The 26,521-nt window shown below is 39.6% G+C and overlaps 1 protein-coding gene across 8 annotated transcripts in view; it reads left to right on the top strand.

Moving 5' to 3' along the window:
* The first annotated feature begins 1,177 nt into the window (after positions 1-1,177).
* Positions 1,178-26,521, top strand: part of ATP13A3 (ATPase 13A3) — an 80,916-nt gene continuing 55,572 nt past the window's right edge. For 2 of the 8 annotated variants that reach the window (XM_033855634.2, XM_033855630.2), the window contains exons 1-4: positions 1,182-1,606; positions 2,383-2,426; positions 25,293-25,391; positions 25,833-26,006. In XM_033855634.2, the coding sequence (XP_033711525.1) occupies positions 25,341-25,391; positions 25,833-26,006 (225 nt within the window). In that variant the 5' untranslated portion in view covers positions 1,182-1,606; positions 2,383-2,426; positions 25,293-25,340. Of the gene's footprint in view, positions 1,646-2,382; positions 2,427-19,112; positions 19,176-19,208; positions 19,267-25,292; positions 25,392-25,832; positions 26,007-26,521 lie in introns of all 8 variants that reach the window. The other 6 variants (XM_033855632.2, XM_033855631.2, XM_033855635.2 and 3 more) reach the window with 6 other exon arrangements.

Genomic DNA, 26,521 nt, shown 5'->3' with positions numbered 1-26,521 from the left:
CGGAAACCGTCCAGCTCCACACAACCTACGGGCCAGGAGCAGCGTGTTCCTGGCTCCCGGTGAGGTGACATCGGTGCCGCGGACTTGGGGATGTGTGCTGCCCCCAGATGAGGTGTCAATACGTGTCACGGACCAAGGGTGGCAGCCCCCCGCCTAGTGTTATCATGTGCTATGAACCGGAGCATGAACGCTCCCTGCCCTCGGCAAATATGCCCAAGTGCTGTGCACCAGAGGTCGTTGAGTCTCCTCCTTTCTTACGCTCCAGCAGCTGGGAGTTCTGTTAGCTGTAAGGTGAATGACAGTAACAGTGATAGCCGGGCCTTAAGGGCGCGGGCAAGGTAGTCTCACGGCCAACAGATGGCGGGAGCCCGAGGAGGCAGATGGCTGAGCGCGCTCCTCGCGCGAGTCACCGAAGGGACGTCGCGAAAACCAAACTCGCGATTTGTTCATCCGGCCGGGGCCCTTCTCCGAGATAAATCTTCTGCGGAGGGAAGTATTTAATTTGCATCCAGCGCTGTCGGAAGAAACTCCTTACCGCTGGAGGCGGTGTAGTGGGTACGTGGGAGCTTTCTCTTGGGTACGTCTTCCAGTCCTCAGCCCAAGGTCGGGCGAGCCTAGCAGGTTGTTAAATGCAATTTATAGTTTTTGGTTTGTTTTTGGAGGGGGGAGTCTGCTGTTAAGGAATGAAAGGTACCTGGATTGCGAGCCAGGATCTGACCTCCTCTCCATCATTCTAGTACAAGCTACCTCTGTGACCTTGACTCGGTGCAAGTTAAGCTAGGCCCTTCACTGCGACTCAGTTTCCCTGTTCATAAAATGGGGATTTGGACTATGATCTGGTCTGCAGGGCCAGGATGGCAAATTCCACCTCCTCCCGCCCAAAAAATGAAGTCCTCCATTAGGAACATCCCCTCCCCAACAGCCGGCTCCTCCGTAGTGCCCTCCCTCACCCTTTTTTTTCTCCTCCTGCCTGGGGGGACGGGACCAAACGGGAGGAGGTGGGCGGGGCCGCCCCTCGCCCCGCCCACAACGCCCCTCCCCTCCCGACTTCCCCTCTGCGCCCCTCCGCCTTCGGCGCTGGATGAGGCAATCACGTGACCTCACATCCGGCTCGGGAGTCCCGAGCTCGCCGCGCGCGCTCCCCCGCAGCCCGCCGGCTCTCCCCGCAGCGTGATCCAGGCGCCACCGCGGAGGGGAGGGGGGGTTCGCTACGTCGGTGGCGGCGGAAGGCCGTTTCGGAGTGCAGAACGCCCCCCTCCCCTGCCTACCTCCCCCTGCTGCCCGCCCTTGTTCTCGCCCTGCTCCGGCTACACGGCGCCGCCGCGGGCGCAGAGGAGGAGAGCGCGGACGCTCCTGCGCCCGCCTCGGCCCGGGCCCCGCCGCGGCTCCTCCCTCCCCTCACCCCGAGCCGCAGCGTGCGGCGGCGGCGGCGCCTCGAGCTCGAGCGACCCGCGGCCGCCAGCGCCGGCCGAGGGCGATGGGGCTGGGCTGAGGCGAGGCGGCGGCGGCGGCGGCGGCGGCGGCGACAGCGGTGGGCCCCGGCCCTGCGCGGCCCCTCGGTTGCTCCGGCCGGGAGGCCGCCGAGGAGACGGCGCGGCGGTGCCGGGTGAGTGGCCCCAGCTTCCCCGAGGCGTCGGAGGGCTGGGTGAGCAGGGCGTGGAGCCGGTGGGAGGTTGGAGGAGGTGAATGGTATTGTCGGGGGTGGCGGGTACCAGGTGAGCTCGTGGTCGGCCTCCTCGAGCCGGAATTGGGCATCACTTCTCGGGGAAGGTGTGTGTGGGGTGGGGAGAGGAGCGTTAAGACTGCGGAATGTCTGTCTGGGACAGGTGAGGCGCAGAGGAGGGCACCACGCTGTGGGTGTGAAGGCCTGGTTGGGACACGCCGCTTGGGGGGAAGGCGAGTGTGTTGGGTTTGAGAGTGAGATGGTGGTCCAGCCGTTTCAGAAAGTACGGGAGATGGTGAGATCGAAGGTAGGGGTATTGGCAGGGCGCTTGGTGGGTTCGTGCGGGTGCTGACTGAGGAATCTTCATTTTGTCCTTAGCCACGGAGTAGTGGAGCTCCTGGCCAGTCACCGCATTAAGCTAAGTGAGGCCCAGAGAGGAAAAGTGACTTATGACTTGCTTAAGGCCTCTCACTTTGACTCTAGAAAAACCCGGGGCCCTTTCTCCAGTACCTCCATGGCCGCTCTCTTTAGAGCCTTTCCTTCTCCCCACATCATTCGCAAAGTTAGGTTCTGGTGGATATGTGACCTCTTTTTTTTTTTGCGGGGGGCGGGAGGAGGGGGAGCGGAGGGAATCTGACTGGGGATTGACAGTAGTAATTCAGAGCTTCCCAGTTTGGAAAGCTTTTGTGACAGGTGTTTATCATTTCCTCTTCCCACAGATCTGACAGAAACATCCTTGGATCTTGGTGTCTGGACATAGGAGGTATGAATCACTCAGATAATTAACTACTTTTTCATCAGTGTTTTAGAGCTGTATTGAATGGTTACGTTAGTGCAAAATGAATGGGTATGGAGTTGTAAACCTAGAAACAGAAACCTATGTTTCCTACATGATTCCAAACGAAATGAGTAGAACGTTTATGTATGTAATGACTATTTTAGATCTATGAATCAGGAAGTTAGAATTTTTCAAAAATCTAAGAAATGCAGGGACGTTTAAGATAATTGCAAAATGAATACTTTTCTAAAGACTTTGTTGCTAAAGTGAAGGTGTTCTGATTTGATTGTCTTTTGAAGGGCGATCACTTAGTTTAAAATGCTCTACCGGGCTTCCCTGGTGGCGCAGTGGTTGAGAGTATGCCTGCCAATGCAGGGGACACGGGTTCATGCCCTGGTCCGGGAAGATCCCACATGCTGTGGAGCAGCTGGGCCCGTGAGCTGTGGCCGCTGAGCCTGCGCGTCTGGAGCCTGTGCTCCTCAACAGGAGAGGCCACAACAGTGAGAGGCCCGCGTACCACAGAAAAAAAAAAAAAAAAAGCTCTACCTTTGCTTAGAATTCAGCCTTTTAGTACCAAGGCACATTTATTAATTTTGTTTCACTGGAATATATGTGGTATTCTTTTCTTAGGAGGATTGTTGCTTTGCTGAATAGGCTACAGTTGCCAAAATAAATGTATGCGGGCATCCCATTCTGGTTTAGCGACCCTTTTTAAAGGCAAGTCAGTTCCTGGAAGTTGCTTGAAATAGTAAGCCTATTATTAATAATTGTTAAGAAAGTTTACTTTTGCTGCTATCCTTGTTTTTGCATTGTCCACCATTAAAGCAGATGAGGATGAGACGGCTAAGTGAGATTTTTGAACATTATTAGAACAGCAAAGCCGGTTTTTGGTCAGGGGATTGGATAGGAAGAATGTTGACATTGGTTGGTTGCGTTATTTCCTAAGTAGTACAATTACAAAAAAAATAAAAATATTAAGTAGCAATAAAGTTGACAGGCTTCACTTTGACTCTGTGTTCAAATTATGTAGTAAGAGGGCAGAGTTCTTCGTCCAGGCTGACCAGGAAGCTTTATTTGGGGGAGCTTTGGTTGTTAAAGTTTTAATTTACAACTGATTTGAGATAAATAGGATAAATTCCTATATAGATAGGAAAATAGTTTCACAGTAGTTAAAACAAAACTCTATAACCTGAATGTCTAAATAGTATTTTCTGATGAGTTTTCTACTTGGTTCTGCTTATTAGTTATTGGAACTAAAATCCTTCTGTTGGTTTAGTTAGCCCTAAATAGTTATTTCATTTAGGTAACATCAGTTTCCCATCTGTTGTATTTCGAGTATGGATTCTTATGTGGATAATAATGTGTGTTTGCTGCTACAGAATATTGTAGTAGAAGAAGCATGAACTTGGGAATCAGACCTGAGTTTGATCTGACTTTCTTAACTAGCTATTGACTTTGACCAGTGCTGATAGTTATTGAGTAAGCTTACTGTATACTATGCTTTGAATTAAACATGATGTGAATTGTCTCATTTAAACCCCATTTTACAGATGGGGAAACTGAGGTTCAGAGATGTTAAGTTGCTGAAAGTCACATGCAGCTAATCCGGTAAACCTAGAAATAGAAACCTCTATGTCACATACAGTAACAGAGCTAGGATTCTGGCTGTGTTGAAAGTCCCTTATACTGTTGCTTAACTTCCCTGTTCTGCTTTTTCTTTCTTTTTTTTTTTTTAATTAACAAAGGAGAATACTAGTACTTACGTCAGAGAGTTTTGAGGATTAGCTGAGAGCATATGTAAAGAAAGGAGCACTCTTCCTGGCACATAGTAAATATTCCTTTCCCCTCCATTCCATATACTGAATCAGGGCTGTGCTTGTTTAGCATGGTGGTTTTGTAACCACTGTGAATATAAGGTTTTAAATGTGAATATACTTTATTGCTGAAATGGATAGCAGTCCTAGGAAGTGGGCAATGATGAATGATAATGGGGCATGCTGTGGAGTTTTGTCTTTAGTTTTTGTATTTTTTCCCACTGGTCTAGGTGATGGTGGAAATAGGAACTTCATGCTTGTGAATGACAATGAGGTGGTGGTTGTAGTTTCTAAAATCTTAGAAGACAGAAGTAGAATTTCAAAATGATATTGATTACATGGTTCATCTAAAGCTGGCTTTTGTTCACTGGTATACTGGGTAACCTAAGCAGGGGACCTTGTGAACAGACCCTAAGTTGAATAGGAGTTAGCAGCTTATCACTAACTGGACAACATTCTTAAAACAACTCACAGTGGTATGCTAAAGGAAGATAATCTAGTGTCTGATGTCTACCTGGTACATAACCAGAAGGTTTGTTCCAGTGATGGAATGTGTTCTGAATGTGCTGTATAGCTCATCTGGTTAAATCTGGATCCAAGAGTTAGCTGATGGGATTTAGTCTTTGGTTTTAGAACATAGTTTTTCTGTGTGAAATGAAGCCAACTGGCCTGTTGGAGAGAGTAAATCTGTAGTCATCAAAACCGTATTCTAATTAACCCACTTAACTAGTCCAGGTAACAAGCAAGAAGCAAGGAAATTACCATTACAGTCTTACTTTAATGTTGTTGATCTTCATATTTTGAGAGTAGAGAAATGAGAGAGGATCAGGATTGGGCTACATATTTTAAGATTTAGGTTAAAAAGTAAAAGGTTCTAGGCTTATTTAATCTGGAGAAAAGTATGTATCAATTACAAGGTAGAATGTCCTGAAGTTAATGGTAACTAGTAATTATAAAAATTGAGTTAAAAACATTAAAAACATATTCGATTAAAAATAGAGGTAATGTGAAATGTTATGAATAAATGGTAACTGGAAAAAACGATCACTGTTATAATGGTGAGTTGAAAATGATTTTTTGGTCCTCAGTAAGAAGGGAGAAAAGTGGAATGAAGGAAAGGGAGAGTTGTCCAAATAATCAAATATCTGAGACAGAGGAAAGTTGAGGATGAGGATTGCTGAAGAGTTTCCAGAGAGCTATCCCAACACCAGGCCTCATAATATCTTCAACCCACAGGCTTGTATTGGGACCTTTGCTAGGTCTGAGATTGTAAAATATTAACTCAAATAGCAAACTTTGAGGCTGTCCAAATTAAAAAAGGACTTATGTACCTTATGTATGTGTCTCCCCAAGGGAAGGGTCCACATAGATTTATGAAAATGGAGCTTCTCAGAGGCACGTATCTTTGAAGTTACAGGTGAAAATGCATCTTTTATCTTATCTATCACCAAAGGCCACTAATGCTAGTATGAGCTGGGAATGCAGGAAGAAATTAGTACCCTGTGTTTGAAGTCTGTTTTTTTGTATGTAAGATGGGGTGAATGAAGTGAGTTGTAATTAATCTTTTTTTTTTTGTAATTAATCTCTTAATCAAAATTTCTCTCTTGTTGACTCTTTCACTTACTCGCTGTGGATCTTGCTTTTAAATAACCCGTTGAGGGAATTCCCTGGAGGTCCAGTGGTTAGGACTCTGAGCTTCCACTGCCCGGGGACCGGGTTCGATCCCTGGTCGGGGAACTAAGATCCCACAAGCAGCACAGCGTGGCCAAAAAAATATATATATATCCAATGACACTCAGATACTAGTTAGATTAGAAGCATAATTTCCAGGGAAGGTGAGTTAACTATAAAGTAGAATTTCTTGATTACATGATGTGGAACACGCTGATATCTATATAATCTTCCTCAGAAATTATTAATAAAATTTATTTATATCTGTTGTTGGGTGATGAGGTGAAAGACAGGTCTGCCTCAGTGATAGCAAGCTAGATTAATTGACTGCTATTTTTTTGTTGTTTTTTAATTTTTTCACAAAGGAGTTTATGAGTTGGACATTGAAATAAGGAGGTATGAGATTAGAAAATAATAATGCTGAGTGGTTGTAGGTTATTTAGACTAGCCCCTTCTTTTTACAGAAAAGGAAACTGATGTCTGGAGAGGTAAGTGACAGCATGTTGGTAAAGGAGAAGCTTTCTATTAGTTGGGTGTTCTTTTCACCCTTGTCTTTAGTTTGTACTCTGTAGTAATGGCACATCTCAAAACTCAATGTATGTTTTGTGGGGTGTTTTTTTTTTTCTTATTGAGAACCAACTTTAAAGGATTGATTTTGATCACTTGACAGACTTCTATTACATTTTTAGTTTATTTTAAAATAAGTCATGGAACAGCTCCCACATGTGTCTAGCATGGCTTCTTTACAGCATCCCTATTGCTCTCTTTTTCCTATTTGTAAAGTAGGATGAAAAATATGTTAGTAACTTACTTTGATGTATAAAAGACAGGTATTTTGGTTCCTAATTCTTTCTGATCTAAACAGCTGAGTAAAATGAAATCCCCTTTTATGTAGGGGCTTTGGGCCTACATTCTCATTTAAGATAAAAATCCTGTGAAGTCAAAATTACCCATGAAAAAGTCATTTAGGAAGGCACCAGTTTGAAAACTGGTTAACTGACATATGGTTTTTCAATTCTCACAGCTAGTTTTTTCTTCAGCTATTAGTATAGGTTACTTTTTTCTGGAATCATAATCGGTTATGTGCTTTGGATTGACCAAGGAACCCCAGATTTAGTCTCCGTTGCATGCTCACTCTGGGACAAGGATGTGAGGGCAAGCGTCCTGCCGCCATTATTTAGAGTATTTTTCTCTCTTGTTTTTCTTTTTTCTTGCAGCACAGATAGTTGAATTGTAATTAAATCCATATGTGATGTGATTCCACAGTGTGAATAATGGAGAAAGAAATTAGGTGTTTAGGAAAATCTGTTATTTCCCTAGGGTTATACTGGGTGTTTTATACCACACAAAAAACCTAGCATAATTAAAGGGCTAAGTAATAAAGTTGGGATTATTGGGGCACTGTTGGTACTTTTTATAATTCTAGATGGATATTCAGCTACTATCAGTGTTTTTTGTTTTTGTTTGTTTTGTTTTTTTTGTTTTGGCTGTGTTGTGTCTTTGTTGCTGCTCGCCGGCTCTCTCTAGTTGCCGCGAGTGGGGGCTATTCTTTGTTGCGGTGCGCAGGCTTCTCATTGCGGTGGCTTCTCTTGTTGTGGAGCACGGGCTCTAGGCGCGCGGGCTTCAGTAGTTGTGGCACATGGGCTTAGTTGCTTCGTGACATGTGGGATCTTCCTGGACCAGGGCTCGAACCCGTGTCCCCTGTATTGGCAGGTGGATTCTTAACCACTACGCCACCAGGGAAGCCCTGACTATCAGTGTTTTTAAGAGTTAATGTCTCCTTACTACTAGCAAGATTTGCCTTATTTAAAAACAACTCTGTAAGTTGTTAATGTTTTCCATGAAATTTAAAGTATTTGAACTTAAATATCGCTCTGGGGATAGCACAGTAAGAAAACACCAGTCGTTAAAGAAATGTTATGGTGACTAAAGATTTAACAGTCCTGTGCCCTGGGAGAGGGCATGTGTATTGGTTAAAATGTGGCCTCAGAGCCATATACAAGTGATTTTGAATTCTAGCCTCATCACTTACTAGCTCTGTAGTCCCTTAACCCTATTTAGCTTCTTCATTGGCTGAATGGAGGTTATAAAACATAGAGAATTGTGAGGATAAGAGGCTCAGTAATTGGTAAATTACTATTATTTATTAGTTTAATAACATTTAACATATTCAAAACAAGTCACACTCCTGTGTGTATCTGTGTGTCGTGAGAGAGTGTGTGTGTGGGTTGTGATTGAGGATTGCTTTTTCTCAACTGGAGCAGCAGGCAATAATGACATACTGTTTAATTCCGGCTTTTATAGCAAAAATACCATGATTTTGCATCTTTGGTAGTGACATCCTATAAAGCTCAAGATGTTAATTTCATGGGTCTCTAATGTACATTTGATGTATATTTTTATCTTGATGTTTCTGGGTGTGTTTGCAGTCTCTTTTTCCCCCATCCTCTGTGTTAATGTTACCTGTTGTCTCTCTCCCTGGCTGCATTATAAAATTTAAAAATATGTTTATTTAATAGGATTTTATGTTTCCTTTTTTTTTTTTTTTTTCGGTATGCGGGCCTCTCACTGTCGTGGCCTCTCCCGTTGCGGAGCACAGGCTCCGGACGCGCAGGCTCAGCGGCCATGGCTCACAGGCCCAGCCGCTCCGCGGCATGTGGGATCTTCCCAGACCGGGGCACAAACCCGTGTCCCCTGCATTGGCAGGTGGACTCTCAACCACTGCGCCACCAGGGAAGCCCTATTTTCCCTTATTTTCATTTAGAAATTCTGGTTAGTGAAATGTGTCTACATCTTTTCTTTAAAAAGAAGTCTTGAAATTTTGTTTTACTTCTCTGGCCTTTGCATTGATTAGATGTAGTCACTGGTTCTTTGTAGACCAAATATTTTTTCCTTATTGTTTTCCCAAGCACCTGAGATGGAGTTCTTACTTACATGCTAATTATCATAATATAATTCAGTTTACTAAGTGAAATGTAAAGTACTGCAGGCAAGTAACCTGAGTAGCACTTAATTATTTGAAACACTAGTCTAGCAAATTGTTAGTTAAAATAGATTTTTATTCCATGGGTCCTATATAAAAATATACTTTTTATAGTTATCACCACTGTCTTAGAGTTAGTTGTTGAATAATTTTGAGCTAATCTACAGTTGTTTTCTGTTCAGTTTTTGGTGAGAAGAGTAGAAAAACTGCTTAATTTTGTCAGGTTCAAAAGCATCTTAATGTGTGTTTTCTCAAAATCCTTTCTAATCTCTGGTGCAGCCCATACCTTTCCCCATGTTACTTTAAAAGTTGTGCCAATTACCAATTGTTGTAGTGCGTAAGAGTTGTGAGTTTTATAGGCAGTAAGGAAGGAGGCTGGGTTAGGGCCACTTAGTTGAGCCCTAAGATTGTGTTGGCACATCTAACTATTGGATACTTTTTTAGTTCCTGTCTGTGCCAAGCACAGGGCTAGATGCTGGGTATATGTTGATGAGTGAGTTCTGCCTTCTTGGAGGTAAACAGTCTAGCAAGGGAACACAGAACTGCTGCTTTGCACACCATTCACATTGTATTCTTTGGGAATGTGGCCTCTTGGCACGTCCTTGGGTCTCTTTCAGTTGAGAAAAGTTCAGAATCTCCATCACGTACAAGTTAATCCATATCTTTATCAAACAAGGTCTTTCATCATAACTTGATTGTGTTCCATCTTTTTCAGCTCCATTTTCAGCCATTCCCCAGAGGCCATCCTGTGCTCCAGCTAGTTCAAGTAACTTGTATTCCTAACATTTTCTGGGATTTCTCACCTTAGCACTTCTGCATATGGTAATTCCTCTACTTGGATTCCATCTCTCTCTTATTTCCCCTTTTTACTGCTTGTTTGCTTGATGAACTTCACACCCGTCAGGTCTTAGATCAAGGGAGAGTTCTTCTCTGAAGACTCTTTTGTCCCTTGCCTGCCTCTTCCTCCCTCCCTGTGCCTCTCCGTGCTCCCAGTGCTCGCATGATACTTACTTTACTGCAGTGTGCAACCGCTTTGATAGGTTTGTTTACTTGTCTAGCCTAGGTTTGGCTTCTTGAGGTTAGAAATTTAATCTTTGTAATCTCCAACATTTAGCACGTACTTGGCACGTGTAGACAATGACATTGTAACAAATGATTTTTTATGAAATAGGAAGTAGTGATAAACCATACTGATTCTTTCTAGAATGCTAATTTAATAATTACAGATTTATTTTGAAATATTAAGGGTACTTGGGCAACATCTTGGTTTTCTCAATTAATTTGCCTTTTCCTAAATCAAACAATGGTCTAGGGTTGGATTTTAAGATATTACTTGGTTAGAATAGAGGCATTGTTTTTTTTTGTTTTGTTTTTTTGTTTGTTTGTTTTTGCGGTACGTGGGCCTCTCACTGTTGTGGCTTCTCCCGTTGCGGAGGCTCCGGACGCGCAGGCTCAGCGGCCATGGCTCACGGGCCCAGCCGCTCCGCGGCATGTGGGATCTTCCCGTACCGGGGCACAAACCTGTGTCCCCTGCATTGGCAGGTGGACTCTGAACCACTGTGCCACCAGGGAAGCCCTAGAGGCACTGTTTTAAGTTCATTGGTGACCGTGTTGGTGAGACTTTCTGTCCATAATAATGAAAAACTGACCGTCACTGGTCTCTAAAGCAAATAAAACTTTTCAACCCAAAAAGAATGGGTGATCCGTAGGATTGCCATAGCACCAGCTCCATCTGTCTCTGTTAGTAGTGCCCACTGCTGCTCCTGGGAAGCAGGGAGACTCAGTCAGGAGGACTCCCAGATTTTTATGGGCCAGCCTCTCTGAGTGGTAGAACTGTAATGCCCACTCCCTGTATCTCCTTCATGCTTAAAGAAAAAATATTTTGGGGACTTCCCTGGCTGTCCAGTGGTTAGGACTCCACGCTTCCACTGCAGGGGGGCATGGGTTCAACCCTTGGTCAGGGAACTAAGATCCTGCATGCTTCATGGTGCAGCCCAAAATAAATAAGTAACTAAATAAATTGTTGCCTAGAGATTCATCTTGGATTTGCCAGCTTTGAGAAGCTGTAACCCATTTATGTATTAACTTCTGAACAGAATAACTCTTGATGAACTGGACGAGGAAGTAGTTGATACTGATGAGCATAGTCTTGTGGCGGCGGTTGTATAGAGTTAGGTGAGGTCACTAAGGACCTGGGGAGAGGGTATTGGGAGAGTCAGGAAAGCGAAAGGGGCATAAGGATGAGATGTGGGAGTGGGGCAAAAACAAAATTTACTTTGTTGTGAAATTTTGCCCAGAAAAAGGAAAGATTTTAGCCCTTCCTCACACTCACCTCCTGTCTTGCCCTGTCTGATTCAGTCAGCTATGTTGCTGGGTGCTGGCCTGCTTCCCAATTTTAAGTCTGTTTTTAGTCTGTAAGCCCAATATTGTGAGACAAGTACTGACTGCTCTGACACGTGTAGAGGAGGGACAGAGGTGGGACAAGTCTGCTGCGGGGTGGAAGGGACAATCAAAGCTTAGTAGAGAAAATAACTGACCAGGGGCTGGAAGGACTCACAGGAGCTCTTCAGCCAGCCTAAATTAGGGAACGGCATTCTTAGCAGAAGGAACGACGTATGTAAAAGAATGGAATCAGGAATCAGTAGGACTCTTTGAGGAACTGCAAGTTGTGTTCTGTATAGATGGGATGTAAGGTTTGTAGGAGGTGAATAATAACCTTTGATGAATGGAAGGTGGTGTTGACAACTAGGCAGGGCCAGGTTCTGAAGGATTTTATGTCTCCCAGTTAGTTGTGACTTTGTCCTTGGAGCCCAGTTGGGTCTGTCTTTTGCACCAGTTTCCCATGGTAGGCAAACACATAATAGTATCGTGTGTTGTAAGACTTTCCAAAGTCTTCCTGGTAAGAGGGCTACTTAACTTTGTTTAATGCAGTACTTTTCTTCAATTTATATGAGCAGTCAATGCCTTTAAAATTTTTTTATTTTGGGGCTTCCCTGGTGGCGCAGTGGTTGGGAGTCCGCCTGCTGATGCAGGGGACGCGGGTTTGTGCCCCGGTCCGGGAGAATCCCACGTGCTGCGAAGCGGCTGGGCTCGTGAGCCATGGCTGCTGGGCCTGCACGTCTGGGGCCTGTGCTCCGCGGCGGGAGAGGCCACGGCGGTGAGAGGCCCACGTACCGCCAAAAAAAAAAATTATTTTGGAGGGACTTGTACCAGTTGGGAAATGATGCTGCAGACAATAGGAAGCCCTTGAAATTTTAAGCAGAGAGAAACGATCACATCAGGTTCGTATATTGATTAGAATGAGGGAGACTGGAGAGGGGGTCAGGACCCAAGGTGAGGCATGCCAATGCAGGTAGGGTGGGGTGAGGTGGGTTTGAGAAAGGTAGGAATGATAAGACTTAGTGCCCAGATGGATGTAGAAGGTGTGGGATAGGAAGGAGTCTAGGATGACTTCCAATTTCCTAGCATGGCTTTTTAGGCAAGTCCTATTCGTTAAAGGAGTAGAGGGAATTGGTAGTGGCAGCAGCAGGTGAGAGGGCAGGTTTTTGGAAGAAAGTTGAAACAAGCCATTTGAATTAGCTGTCTGCAAACATGGACTGTAGATGTTTGAATCCGTGGTTCTGGAACTCCTGAGAGAGCAGTGCTGACAATACTGATTGGTGGTTGCCACTGTAGATGGGCCAGTGGTGCCACCCTTTGCCCATGATATTGTTACAGAGAGAGGAGCATGGAGGAATTAATAGTTAAGAAGTAGGCAGAGGAAGTAGAGGCTTGGGGAATATTAATAATTAAGAAGTGGACAGAGGAGGTAGAGGCTTGGTAACCTGGCTACCTGCCTCAACACCCAGGCTAGTGTAATAAGAAGTAGATCAGCAGCATTGTGAGAGGTAAAAAGGTCATTTGCGGGCTGTCTTAGGAACCTACGCTGTTTTCCGTATGAAAGCGTGTATTTCAAGTACACGCTGCTTTCAAATGAAGTTGTGGAAAATGGATGGTGCTGTCTACATTAATTTGTTGGCAAGGCTTTTCGGTATAATGTCACCCCATGCTTGACTTTCTAGGGAAGGTGAAAAATGCTAATCTTAGTTAAGTGAAGATTATTTTTTTTCCTGTTTTTAAAAGACAGTATTGATTGAAAACTGGTAAATGATAATATTTTGTAAACTAAAAATCCCTTTTCAAATGTCAGTCACTATTATTACGGTTGACATAGTACCCAAATACATTGATTTTTTTTTTTAATCCTGAATAGTGGATTATAGAATGACCATAGGAAATGAGGAAGTTTAGATTTCTGTGATGGTTGTACCATGAGTAAGGCCATTATCCTCTTCAGTAGTAACTTAAAGTTCTGTATTATTGAAATATTTGCTGAATGAAAATGTTAAGGCCTTTATACTTCCTTTCTATGCTGAATCAGCATGAGTAGGTTTCAAATTGGGGAAAAGGAGTAAAGTGGAAAAAAATTCACGTAACTGAAAAAAATTGATCCAAGTGCCTATCAGTTGTAAGTGGAAATTTGCAGGATTGTACTTTTTGTACAGAATGGTTTCCTGGTGATTTTGTGCTTCTTTGAGGTTGAGCCTTTATAATGTTTGGAAAAATGAAATGTGAACCATACTGTAGTAAAGATCATGAGTAAAACTAATTTTGTTTTTTTGTAAGCATAATACAATAATCCTGAAGTGACATATGCTGAGTTAGTGAAGAAAAATTATTTTGGAGTTTGTTGTTATAAGAAAAATGAACATATCTGTAGTCTGTGTGTGACTCCTTAACATACTGAAGATTTAGAAGTATAATTCTCCGGAAAGTTCTTCTGTTCTTCCTTTTTCCTTCTCTACCTTTCCCTATCCCCCCACCCCTTCTGATCCTAGTTCTTCCTTTCCACTCTGCTGCTCTATTTTGATACTTTTCTGTGCAAATGATTACTTCTTGTTTCAGTATGCAACTACAGTGTAATCTTTTTGAATATTTTTAATAATCAATTTAAACTCAGCATTGTACTGCCAATAATGCACTTTACTCAACTGAAATGACAATGCTATAACCAGTTGACACCAACTTTGAGTGTGTGCATGCATTGATCACTGCGTCACCATGGTTACCTGTCAACTGCAGCAGTAAGATTTCATCTATAAGCTATATCCCAATTTTAACTATGCTAAAATGTGGAAAATACGAGTCTTAGAATTAATGAATGTTTAAATTTCAAAGACCATCTTTTAAATTGCTGATTGAAATGTCAAACAAGTTATTAGGGATTGGATTAATAGCATTACATTTTAGAAGAAATAGTCACTAATTTGCATTAAAATGGAAGAAACATTCATGTATATATTGCTTAACAAAAACCCTTACCTTACCTCTGAAAAGTGTAACTTTTTTTTAGTTGAAGTATAGTTGATGTACAATATTATATGTTACAGATGTACAATATGGTGATTCAATATAGTGATTATACTTCATTTATAGTTATTATAAAACATTGGCTATATTCCCCATGTTATACAATATACCCTTGTAACTTACTTTATACGTAATAATTTGTACCTCTTAATCCCTTACCCCTAAACGTGTAACTTTTAGTTTGGGGACTTAGGCACAAACAAACAATTTGGTTTATTTATACAGTTGTTATTAGAACTCTTTTTTAAAATAAATAAATAAATTAGGCTGCGTTGGGTCTTAGTTGCGGCACATGGGATCTTCGTTGCGGTGCACGGGCTTTTTGTTGTGGCACGTGGGTTGCAGAGCGCACAGCCTCAGTAGTTGTGGCACATGGGCTCTCTAGTTGTGGCTCGTGGGCTTAGTTGCCCTGCGGCATGTGGGATCTTAGTTCCCCAACCAGGGTTGACCAGGGATCGCAACCCGTGTCCCCTGCATTGGAAGGTGAATTCTTAACCACTGGACCCTGTTACTAGAACTCTTGATTTGTCAATTCTTATTGTATTAAATGCCCATGGCACACAATTTCTTTTGTGCGTGTTTTAAAGTACTCTCATTTGTTTCAGCTAGCCTTGGTTGTTTGTAGGTACCCACTTTCACCCCTAAAGAAAAAAAAAAAAGCACAAAACATTTATAGTCTATTTCATAAGTCTAACAATGCAGAGAGGAATTTGAAGAAACTGTTAGTAGTAACATACATGTATAGGTACATGTGACATGGATTTCTAATTGGGATTGTTGGATCAAAGTATGTAGGAAGTTTAAATTTTTGTATACTGTCAGTTGGTTTTCCAAAAAGCTAGTACAGATGCACTCTTAACAGCAGTGTATAAAGGTGCTCTTTTTTGTGTGTGTGTGCCAATTTAATAGGCAAATAATGTTTTATCACGTAATTTCATACTTTACCTCATCTTGTTTTCTAATAGGATCATGTGCTCTTTAATTGTTACTGTTTTCCCCCTCCCTGGTTCTATAGCATTGTAAGATCCCTAAATTCTAGTTTCAGATGATTGTGAATTTGGCAGTAATCTTTATAAAGGGAATAATATACCTGCCTTTCCCTCCCATTATCATGTTTTATGTTTATTGCCATGTCTTATTTTTCCATTGAGACACATGAAATAGAATTTCTATTATAGGCAACTCCTACTTTCTCTTATTAGTATTTCCATTGGTACTAAAAAAAACTATATAAAATTTCTTACCTTTAATCATTCTTGATCAGTGATTGCCTTGCTAAGGCTTGCGAAAACTGTCAGCCTCTTTTCTTACCAATGTTGGAACGTCACCTAGTGGTGAAAGAGTGCAAGAGAAGGCTGTATACACAGGCGATACTTGTGTAGCTCAGAAGCTTTCATGGTTGGAGTAAATCATGAGTTATTGGGTTGGCCAAAAAGTTCGTACGGGTTTTCTGTAAAATGTTACAGAAAAACCCAAACAAACTTTCTGGCCAACCCAGTATTACAACCGTCTCATTTTAGTGGAGAAGTTGAAACCAAGATGGGTGAAGGAACTTGCAAAATAGTTCGTGTTGAATTAATTGGCATTTAAGAACAAATTGAAGCTGATTCTTGAGTTGCGTACTCTTTTCATTTGTTTTTGTTTTGTTTTTTTGTATTTTGGGATAAAGTTGTATATCTCCTACTGTTCCTAATATAGTAGTGAATATGTCATATATGCTCACTTAATACTTATAGTTGAATTAGTTTGATAAAATAATTTAGAATTTGCTGTTGCTTATGCTGTATCACTGGCTAGTACTTTTCCTCAGTGGAGCCAAAATATGGAGGAGACAGAAAAATAAAAATAGCTAACTGTAGCTTTCTTGAAATATGCTTGTTAAAGGAGCCTTCAAAATGGTACTTTACCTTGTCTGGGGTAAAATAACAATAAGAGTGCATCCAGGCAAAGAGAGTGGAATGGTCTGATAGAGACCATCTGGAGGGTCCTACAAGTTCAGGCCCACAGTTGGCCACGTGTGGTAGAATTAGAATTCTGTACATACGCTCAGTCTTCTTCCTTTACTTTCTTCTTTAACTATTTAAAAATATTATTGCACATAGATGGTGAAAGCATTCAAAGAGCACGAAAGTCTCCCTCATTCCCATCCTGACACACTGTTACCCCTGATAGTTACGTCACCAATTTACAGCTATATTCATCCTTTGGTTGTCTTAGGGGTGGGTGCCAGTTTTCTTTTGAGGCCTTTTTGGTTCTGCCAGTTTTCTTCACTCTTTAGGACTGGTCTTATCATAGTGAGCCTTTCTACTGTTTTCAGTTGTCTGCTGTAGCATTTTTCATAATAGATGGTAAGATTTTGAAATCAATCTAGCAATTATAATACTTTCATAACTCTCAGTCCTTGAGTATGGAGTTTTAGAAAGTCACATACATGAGGAAGGTTTAAGGGGAAGTATAAAAGTTTTAAGTTCAAAGTAACTTGAATAAATGAAAAAAATCTCTCATTCATATTAAGTAGACAAACTTAATTATGCTGTATATAAATTATATATTTTACTCATTTCCTTTTTTTAATAATGAGAATAAAGCATAGATACCATTTGTCAGTCCAAAGGTACCTTCTCCCAGTTTTTACTGATTAAATACTATACAATTGACTGTAATACTCAAAGCCATTATTTTGTCTAATGATAGTCTTACCACATGGGGTTTCTCTGAATAAATGGGTTGATTTCTTTCTTTAAATAGCGAATATAATAAAAGTGATAAAAATGTATGCATGTATGTTATAGTGTAGGTTAGGTTATGACTCTTAATGTTCTTGAATTGACCCTAAGACAGAAAATTGCATTATCTTTCCTAATTATAACTTATTTTGTTACAGTTATCACATTGTTTTATAACTTACAAAAAAAAATAATTTCACAAAGACTGCATTTTACAAATGTAAATACAGTTTTAGTTTGGTGTATATTGGATACAATGGTCTTCCTTAAGCCTAAACACAGAAACAAAAGCATGTATTATAAGAGAAAGTTCAAGATGGGAAGTGATAAAATGGGTATTGAGTAGAGCTTTGTTAAGATTTAGCTGGTATCCTCGTAAAATTTCCATGTATTCATTAAATTATATTATGTCATTCTTATTGTTAGGAGCTGACTTGAAGTGTTAAGTTTTGCCCTCATAAAGTTGTCACAATTTGGTTACTGTTGTTGGGAGATTGAGATTTTGTCATTCTTTTTACACAAATATTTGTATAGATACTAAAATTAAGGTTGGACAGTGAGTAGAGTTAGGATTTTATATTAATAGGGCATATTTCAGTTGTAAAGGTAGAACGCTTTTGAATTGCAGAAAGTCATCTTAATTGCTGTGGATGCTACAAATTTGACAATGAAATAATATTGATTGAAATATTGATGAAATAATACAGAATGCTGGCTTTGCTGTTTATACTTCAGAATCTTTGAAACACCCTTTGTTTTGTGGTTCTGAAAGATGTGTTTATCAAATCTTTATTTAACATGTATAGGTATGTTTAATTCTCAGGAAAAAACCTAGAACTACAAAATAAAGTGGGATGATTCATTTTGTTTTTCAACAATACAAGGTGGCCCAAAAGTTTTAGTGCAGTTTTAATTTTTAAAACTTAAGAAGTACATGTTCCAAACTTACAAAAAATATCATTTGAGAATTTTTAATACTTATTTAGTTTTGCAAATATTGAATAGTACATTTTTAATTTAATTTTGTGTGTGTGTGTGTGTGTGTGTGGTACGCGGGCCTCTCACTGCTGTGGCCTCTCCCGTTGCGGAGCACAGGCTCCGGACGCGCAGGCTCAGCGGCCACAGCTCACGGGCCCAGCCGCTCCGCGGCATGTGGGATCTTCCCGGACCAGGGCACGAACCCGTGTCCCCTGCATTGGCAGGCGGACTCTCAACCACTGCGCCACCAGGGAAGCCCTAATTTTATTTTTTTAACTTCAGTTTCCCTGAAGTTGGCAAATACCAACAGAAGTAAAAAATTAAATTAAAAATATTTATTCAGAATTTGCTTGAGGTTTTACTTGAGTGGCAGATCATTCATTCCCTAATTCACCTCATAAAATTACCTACTTTGGAAATCTAAGCACATACATTGAGTATCCTCAAAGAAAACCCTCCACATATAATACTATAATATTGTAACAGCTTGTGCGAAACTCAGGTTTGAAGCAAAGATGCCTTAGGTGTGGGGATTCTATGCTTGTTAAGTCCAACTCATCTTGTTTTAGGAAATGAGATCTGACTCTTAACCCTAGGTTTAAGACTGTACCTTAAATGGTTCTTAGTAATTACATAATATGAAAAAATGAGTTAACTTTCACAAAAATTAGCATTAGATTTTGTGTGATTTATTCCTGATAGCTTCACTTTGTCCTGTGCTGCTGTTTTTACTCACACAAAAAAATCAGGTTCATTGTAAATGCAAGGAAGGGTTTGGTTAAGCACAATAGCCTATAAGCTGCTTGCTATTTAGATAACATCAAGGCTCAGTCATGCACCGTGGAATTGGGACTTCAGTATGCTAGCTAGATATGATTTATTCAAGTAATAGGAGCTCTGCAGTGACAGTCAGATGGCAGAAGGTATGTCTTCTGAAAACCCATTTAAAATTGGAGCATTAAAAAATCCTAAATTTTAATGTCTTAGTCATTTTGAAAACAGTTCAAAAAGAACCCAAACAAGTATGTGGCAGAAAATTGTCATTTGAATGGATTTTTATGCTTAGTTTCATTTTATTTTTGTTATTAAGAGCCGGCTTTTGAAAGCTCTGCTAATATCAACAGTTGGAAGGAATGATGATACAGTGCTATTGGTAAGAAAAATTTCTTTGTGTTTTATGATCTAGAAATTGACTTGATTAAAAAGCACATGCCCTCAAGCAAACCACCGGAAGTTATACTTCTGTAAGTTAAATGGATTTTAGAAGTTCGATATTAATGTTTTAAATATCTAATTGGGTAAATGGTAGGATAGTATTTAATATGTATTTTCATCTTGAAAAGTAATATATTTTGAAATATGTTATATAGATTTTTATCTTCATGATGTCATAAAAATGTTAAGGGCTTTCTATATATGTACATGTTTTTAAAATTTATACATTTATGATATGTATATGTTTTAAATGTAAGCTGTTGCAGTTGTCTCACTGGGTTTTACTAAAAGTTTATGTGACGAGTGAATTCTTAGTAATTTCCTATGAAGTATAATATGTTTATAGAGAACAATAATTGGTGACTTTTAGAGCAACTTTTAATTTGAATTCCTTAAATTATTTTTAACATTTCCTCTTTGGTAAAGTTTGGTAAGACTTAAGAACTTTGCCTTAAAAAGTAGAACTTTGCCTCAAAAAGTAAGTTAAATTTCAGAGAAATAACACTTATAAAAAGAGTAATGAGATAATACGGTCAAGAATTGTATTTAGAAAAGTATGAACATAGATTGTTGTAGGCAGTGCACCATGTGTAATGGCTCATTTAAAAATAATTTGAGTATTTTTTTGTTGTGGTCAGTTTTTACCTGTAGAAGATGAGATGAAAATATAGTTATCTTGGACTAATTTGAACTCTGTCAAGAGATATTTGGGGAAAAGATTTTAAATAGTTATGAGCATATGGAATTAAGGAAAACATTGAATTTTAATGATAGTTCTTTTTCTAAAATTATGAAAAGCATGCTTATTTATCTGCAAATATATTCTACATTGAAAACTTAGAATTTACAGAAGTGGGGAAGTACATCTATATTTCTAGGCAATGGATGAAAGACAAGAGTGAAGAAGAGTTAGATTCAAAACCCAGGGGTAAGAGTTTATGGATAATACCTGAACATAATAGGTTGAGTCGGTAGATTTGGGACTCAGAGTCCTCAAGATTCATATCCCTTTGTGCCAGGAATGACTATCCTCTGAAAATTTTCTTTTATTTTCACTTCAGATGGGTGAATTTTTTTTTAATTCAAGTATATTGATTTACAGTGTTGGGTTAATTTCTGCTGTATAAAAAGTGATTCAATTGTGTGTGTGTGTGTGTGTGTGTATATATATATATATATACATATATATATATATATATATATATATACACACACACACACATTCTTTTTCATATTTTTTCCATTTTGGTTTATCACAGGGTATTGAATATAGTTCCCTGTGCTATACAGTAGGACCTTGTTTATCCATTCTATATATGATAGTTTGCATCTGCTAATCCCAAACTCCCAATCCATCCCTCCCACACACCCTCTCCCCCTTGGCAACCACAAGTCCATTCACTGTGTCTCTGAATCTGTTTCATAGATAAGTTCATTTGTGTCATATTTTAGCAAATGGATGGCTTTTATTTATTTAAGAAAACTTTTCCATTATGGACAATTTATACATATTAAAGAGTAGAAAGATGAGTATAATGAACTCTCATGGACCATCACTCAGCTTTTTTTTTCTTTTTTTCATTTTAATTTTTTTCCATCACTCAGCTTTTAAGTCAGCTTTAGCAGTTATCAACTCACAGCCATCCCCTGACTGATAAAGATTTTTTTTTTAAGTTTTTTTATTGGGAAGTAAGTTCAAACCTGCAGAAAAGTTGGTTTGTTTGTATAAAGTTGCTTGTTGGTTCCTTGATTATCCTTCTGATATCTGCATAATCTATAGCGATGTCTCCTGTTCTATTCCTGATATTGATAATTTGTGCCCCCCCCCCCTTTGAGTTTAACTAGAAATGATCAATTTTATTAATGTCAAAGAACCAGATTTTGGTTTCATTGATTTTTTCATCATTTTTCTGTTTTTTAAAATTTCATTTATTTCTTCTCGGAGTTTTAGTCTTTCCCTTAAGTGCCTACACTGGGTATAACTTGCTGTTCTTTTTCTACTTTCTTAAGAGCATTGTAAGAGTGTACTTTCATTTCTCCATGTTCTTTGTGCTTTTGCTGTGTATAGTTACCCTCTTAGTTACCATTTCTGGTGCTCATCAATCCTTTGTGGAGATCCTTATTACCATTGGTTATCTTTTTTTCCCCCATCTGAGGAATTCTCTTAACAATTTTTTTTTTTTTAAATAGTGTAGGTTCACTGCTGGTGAATTTTTCCCAGCTTTTGTATCTGAAAAAGACTTTTATTTCACCTTTGATTTGGGAAGATATTTTTCCTGGGTATAGAATTCTCAGAATAGTTTCTTTTTCTCAGTACTTCAGAGATGTTGCCCTACTGTCTTTTCGCCTGCATTGTTTTTAAGCAAGAAATTTAATGTCATTTTTATTTATTTTCCTTTGTATGTGACATGTCTTTTTTCTCTGGCTTCTTTCAAGATATACACACACACACACACACACACACACACACACACATATATACACACACATATATATATACATATACACACACATATATATACATGTATATATATACGTGTGTGTGTGTGTGTGTATGTATATATATATATATTTATATATATAACCCATTTTTCATCATGGGTTTTGATGATGGTATGCCTTGGTTTAATTTCTTATGTTCTTTGGTTAGTGTTAGTTGGACTTCTTGGATCCGTGGGTTTATAGTTTTTCATCTAATCTGGAAATTTTGGGGCCATTATAGAATTACATATTTTTTATTCCCTCCTGCCTTACATGTATATCAGGGTGCTTGAGACTGTCACACAGCTTACTGATGCTGTTATGTTAGCTTTTTTTCCCCTCTAGTCTTTTTTCTCTCCATTTTTCATTTTGGATATTTCTATTACTATGTCTTCAAGTTCATTGATTATTTTTGTGTAATATCGAATCTGCTGTTAATCCCATCTAGTGTGTTTTTCATGTCAGACATTGTACTTTTTATTTTATGTTTGATTTGGTTCTTTTTTATATTTTTCATGTCTCTGCTTCACATGATCAGTCTTGCCTCTTGCTTTTTGAACATATGAACTATAGTGGGGACAGTGTCAGGGCAGAGTTCCTTTGCAGTCATTTTAATGTCCTTGTCTACCAGTTCTATTATCTCTGTCAGTTCTAGGTCCTCTTCTGTCCTTTGATTTTTCTCATTGTGGGTCATATTTTCTTGCTTCTTTGCAAGCCTGTTAAGTTTTTTTGTTATTTATTTATTTATTTATTTATTTATTTATTTATTGCGGTACGTGGGCCTCTCACTGTTGTGGCCTCTCCCGTTGCGGAGCACAGGCTCTGGACGCACAGGCTCAGCAGCCATGGCTCACAGGCCCAACTGCTCCGCGGCATGTGGGATCTTCCCGGACCGGGGCACGAACCCGTGTCCCCTGCATCAGCAGGCGGACTCTCAACCACTGCGCCACCAGGGAAGCCCAAGCCTGTTAAGTTTTAATTGGATATCAGACATTGTAACTGGATATTTTGTATTCCTGTAAATCTCCTTGGACTGTGTTCTGTGAAGCAGTTAAGTTACTTGGAAACAATTTTATTCTTTCAAGTCTTAAAAGTTTTGTTAGGCAGGAACAGAGTAGCTTTTAGTTTCAGGTTAATTTGAACCCACTACTGAAGCAAAACCCTCTGAGTACTCCGCCTGATTTCATGCAGCTAATGAGGTTTTCCCACTGATTGGTGGGAACAGGTACTCTGCCCAGCCCTGTGTGAGCCCTGATGCATTTTTCCCCTTAAACCTTTTGGGTGGATTTTCCCCTGGTCTTGGTAGTTTCCTCACACACAAGTGCTGATCAGTATTCAGCTGAAGACTTGAGAAGGGACCACTTTGCAGATTTTCAGTGTTCCTTCTCTGTACATACCTCTTCTCTGGTAATCTGCCCTGCAAACCCAGTCACTTTGGTGCCTCCCCAGACTCCCATCTTCATCTCTTCAACTCAGGAAGATTGCTGGGCTCCCCCTGGGTTTCCTGTCCTACATTTTTTTTTTTTTTTTGCATCCTGTAAATTATTCAGTTTGTAAACTGGGACAATTGTAGAGCTCACCCATTTTTGTATCAGTTTCTTTCATTGACGTCCAGCTCCTTGAAGGCTATATAGTTTTATATATTTTATTCATTTTGTTGTTTTAGTTAGGAGGGCTAGTCTTGGTTGGAAGCAGAAGTCTCTCCACTTAAGAATTTGAAGAGGTTCTTCCCCTCGAGAAACATATTTTAGGTGGTGGTGGGAAATGGGGATCAGAATTATATGTTTTGGTTGTTAAAAATGAGTGGTAAATCCTGAGTGATGATCCTGAGACACAGTCCAGAGCTTAAGGAAGAACCACGGATTAAAGGTTAAGAACCCCAGACTGGATTCTTTAGTGGGGACAGTGTCAGGGCAGAGTTCCTTTGCCTTATTACCCTTTGAAGGTAGGCATGTGCACATTTGAAACCTTGCAGGATTGGACTAAACCTTACAGGTTCAGGCAACAACAGCTGATCTTTTCTACAGGGAAAGAGGTTGGACTTGCTAATTCTCCCCCAAAGTCTGTAGCAGCAGGTGTATAGCCCTTGAGAATAACTGCTGCCTCAAGTTGTATTGGTTTGATGGAACAGTCTTACAATGGTGGGATGACTCTAGTACTATACTTTTCAGGGCTCTAACAGTACCCTAGACTGAGAAGAAATTGTTACTAAATTGCCTAAAAGGTTTTGTATGATAATGTGTCTTGTTTTCCTCTGAGAAACAAGATATCTCTGAGTCTTCTTTTCCAAGATGGCACTGAGTCCAATATATTGTGTGTGTATGTGTGTGTTTGTAATCAAACTCTTGCATTTTATTTCTGTGGAAAGCCCTGACTCTACCTAGCCCTAACCCCGTCTTCAGGGCTACCAGAAAGTAGAGAAACTTTGCCCATTCAGGAGGCATCAATATTTTTTATTGGTCATTTTGTTGATGACATAAATCAGGAGATTTCAGTAGTCTTATGGGGGGGGGGATTAACTTGAAATCCTGCAGTTGGTTTTACTTTGCTATTAATTCATATCATGTAAACATTACATGTGGCTATTGCTGTCTTAGCACAAATTCTTTATCAGGTCATTCATTCAGCAAGTATTTTTTGAGTGCCTACCATGTGTCAGACTTGTGCTATACACCATATAGATGAGTGGAGGCATGGCGTCTGGAATGAGGGAGGTAATATTCCCACTGTGTTCTGCAGAGATCAGCCTAGTCTAAAGCAGTGGCTCTCAAACTCTTTGGGCTCAGGGCTCAGACCCTTTTACATTCTTGAAAACTGTTGTGAACCCTAAGGAGCTTTTGTTTATGTGTTATACCTGTTATCGCCACATTAGTTTTTATAGATCTTTAAGAATATTAATTTAATAGAACAGTTATGGATACTACATGTTAAGTAACATATTTTCCAAAAATATATATATTTTCCAGAAGCAAAAAAAAAACGAGAAAACTGGCATTGTTTTACATTTTGCAACTCTCTTTAATGTGTGGCTGAATGTCTAATATTTGAATTTAATCTGTTTTTTTAATACAGGAAAATGATTTTTGTCAGTGGGCTCAATGAATTTTTTCCTACACAAGCATTATGGGTAGTCAGGAACAATAAGATTGCTCAGTGGACTTGGCATCAGAATGACATAGTCAGTTGAGTGGTCTCCAATAGAGGTACACCTGCCTTAGAGATTAACCCAGCAATTGCCATACATGTGATAGGTGCTCAGTAGATGAGTCTGGGGAATGAAAAAGGAAGAGTCTGTAGAAATAGTTTCTCTCAGAATTTAAATGGCTTTGTAGCAAGGCTAGTGCTAGTATAAATTAATTAATGAAATATGCCAAGTTTTGTGATAGTAGTAAGCCAGGCAGTTTCAAGAACTGGCACACCATTGAAAATGTCAGGAGAATCAGCACTTTAATGACTACTTAAATATCAGTTAAACTTGCATCAAAACAAGAAATCTGGTAGTATGAAGTTAGTATCAGATATAGTCTACCAAGATACAAGATAATGTTCTAATATTTGTTCCTCTTTCCCTCAGTTATCTTCAATTGTTCTGAAGCACAAGACCTTTCCAACCACTGTAGATATGGACAAAGAAGAAAGAAAGACTATCAACCAGGGTCAAGAAGATGAAATGGTAACCAGCTTTTATAATATACTTATAAAGTGTGAAGAATTTATATTTCTAGGGAAGTAGAAAAGTATATTTAAAAAACTGCTAAACTAAAATACAGTAAAACAACAGCTAAATCGGTGTGCTGTCGTCTTTCTGACTGTGTTTTTGAGTTGGGATTATGTAACACCTCTGGTTCCAGTATAGTTCCTGCTTCACTTGTGAACTGTTAAAACTTAGAGGAAAGAGATATGTTTTTTCATTTGATAATTTAAGAAGTTACATTAGCTAATGCTTAAATATATCCCAAATGCAAATTTTCTAATTTTCCATTTATAAAAAATGTTTAAGGTCAGCTTAATAAAACTCAAGTCTTTGTTGGTGGTATGTGGGGGGAAAGATAGGGTTCTCACTTTGAAATTTACCTCTCATGTCACTTGATGTGTAATCACTATGTCCATGCAGGAGATTTATGGCTATAATTTGTGTCGCTGGAAGCTTGCCATAGTTTCTCTCGGAGTGGTGTGTACTGGCGGCTTTCTTCTCCTGCTCCTCTATTGGATGCCCGAGTGGCGGGTAAAGGCAACCTGTATCAGAGCTGCAGTTAAAGACTGTGAAGTGGTGCTGCTGAGGACTACTGTAAGTCCACGTGTTTACTTGTAGCTGATTATTTGAGGAGTAAAATAATGTCTTTGTGTGTATTCAAAATAAAATACGAAGAGAACATCACTGCTAGGATACAATGAGGAATACTAATCCTAGTATTTCTAAAGCATCTGTGTTTGAAGTGACTATTATCCCAGTGATTAGACTTTAAAGGAATCTTAAAAATGATCACATCTACCCTTTTTTATAGTTCTTGATGCACTGAGAGATTGGATCAGTGGTTGGTCTATCAAGGTCTCTTGACAGGACTGTATCCCAGATGTCTTCTACTGTGCAATGCTGTTGCACCCTAGGATTTGTTTTAAAATCCTAATTGGAAACATTTTATAAGAGGCTTTAATATCTAGTCTCAGTATATAGTTGGATAAATTAAGAAATTATGATCTTTTATGAGATCCTCTCAGTGAAGTATGACATATAAAATGGTGAGCAGTTGAAAGCACTTCATGTTTGAATTTATGCATCTTCGTAATTCGAAATGGTTTAAC

The sequence above is a fragment of the Tursiops truncatus genome, chromosome 4, assembly GCF_011762595.2.
Source record: "Tursiops truncatus isolate mTurTru1 chromosome 4, mTurTru1.mat.Y, whole genome shotgun sequence".
NCBI lineage: Eukaryota > Metazoa > Chordata > Mammalia > Artiodactyla > Delphinidae > Tursiops > Tursiops truncatus.
Note: the sequence above shows the minus strand (reverse complement) of the source record. Positions and strands in the feature narration are given on the sequence as shown.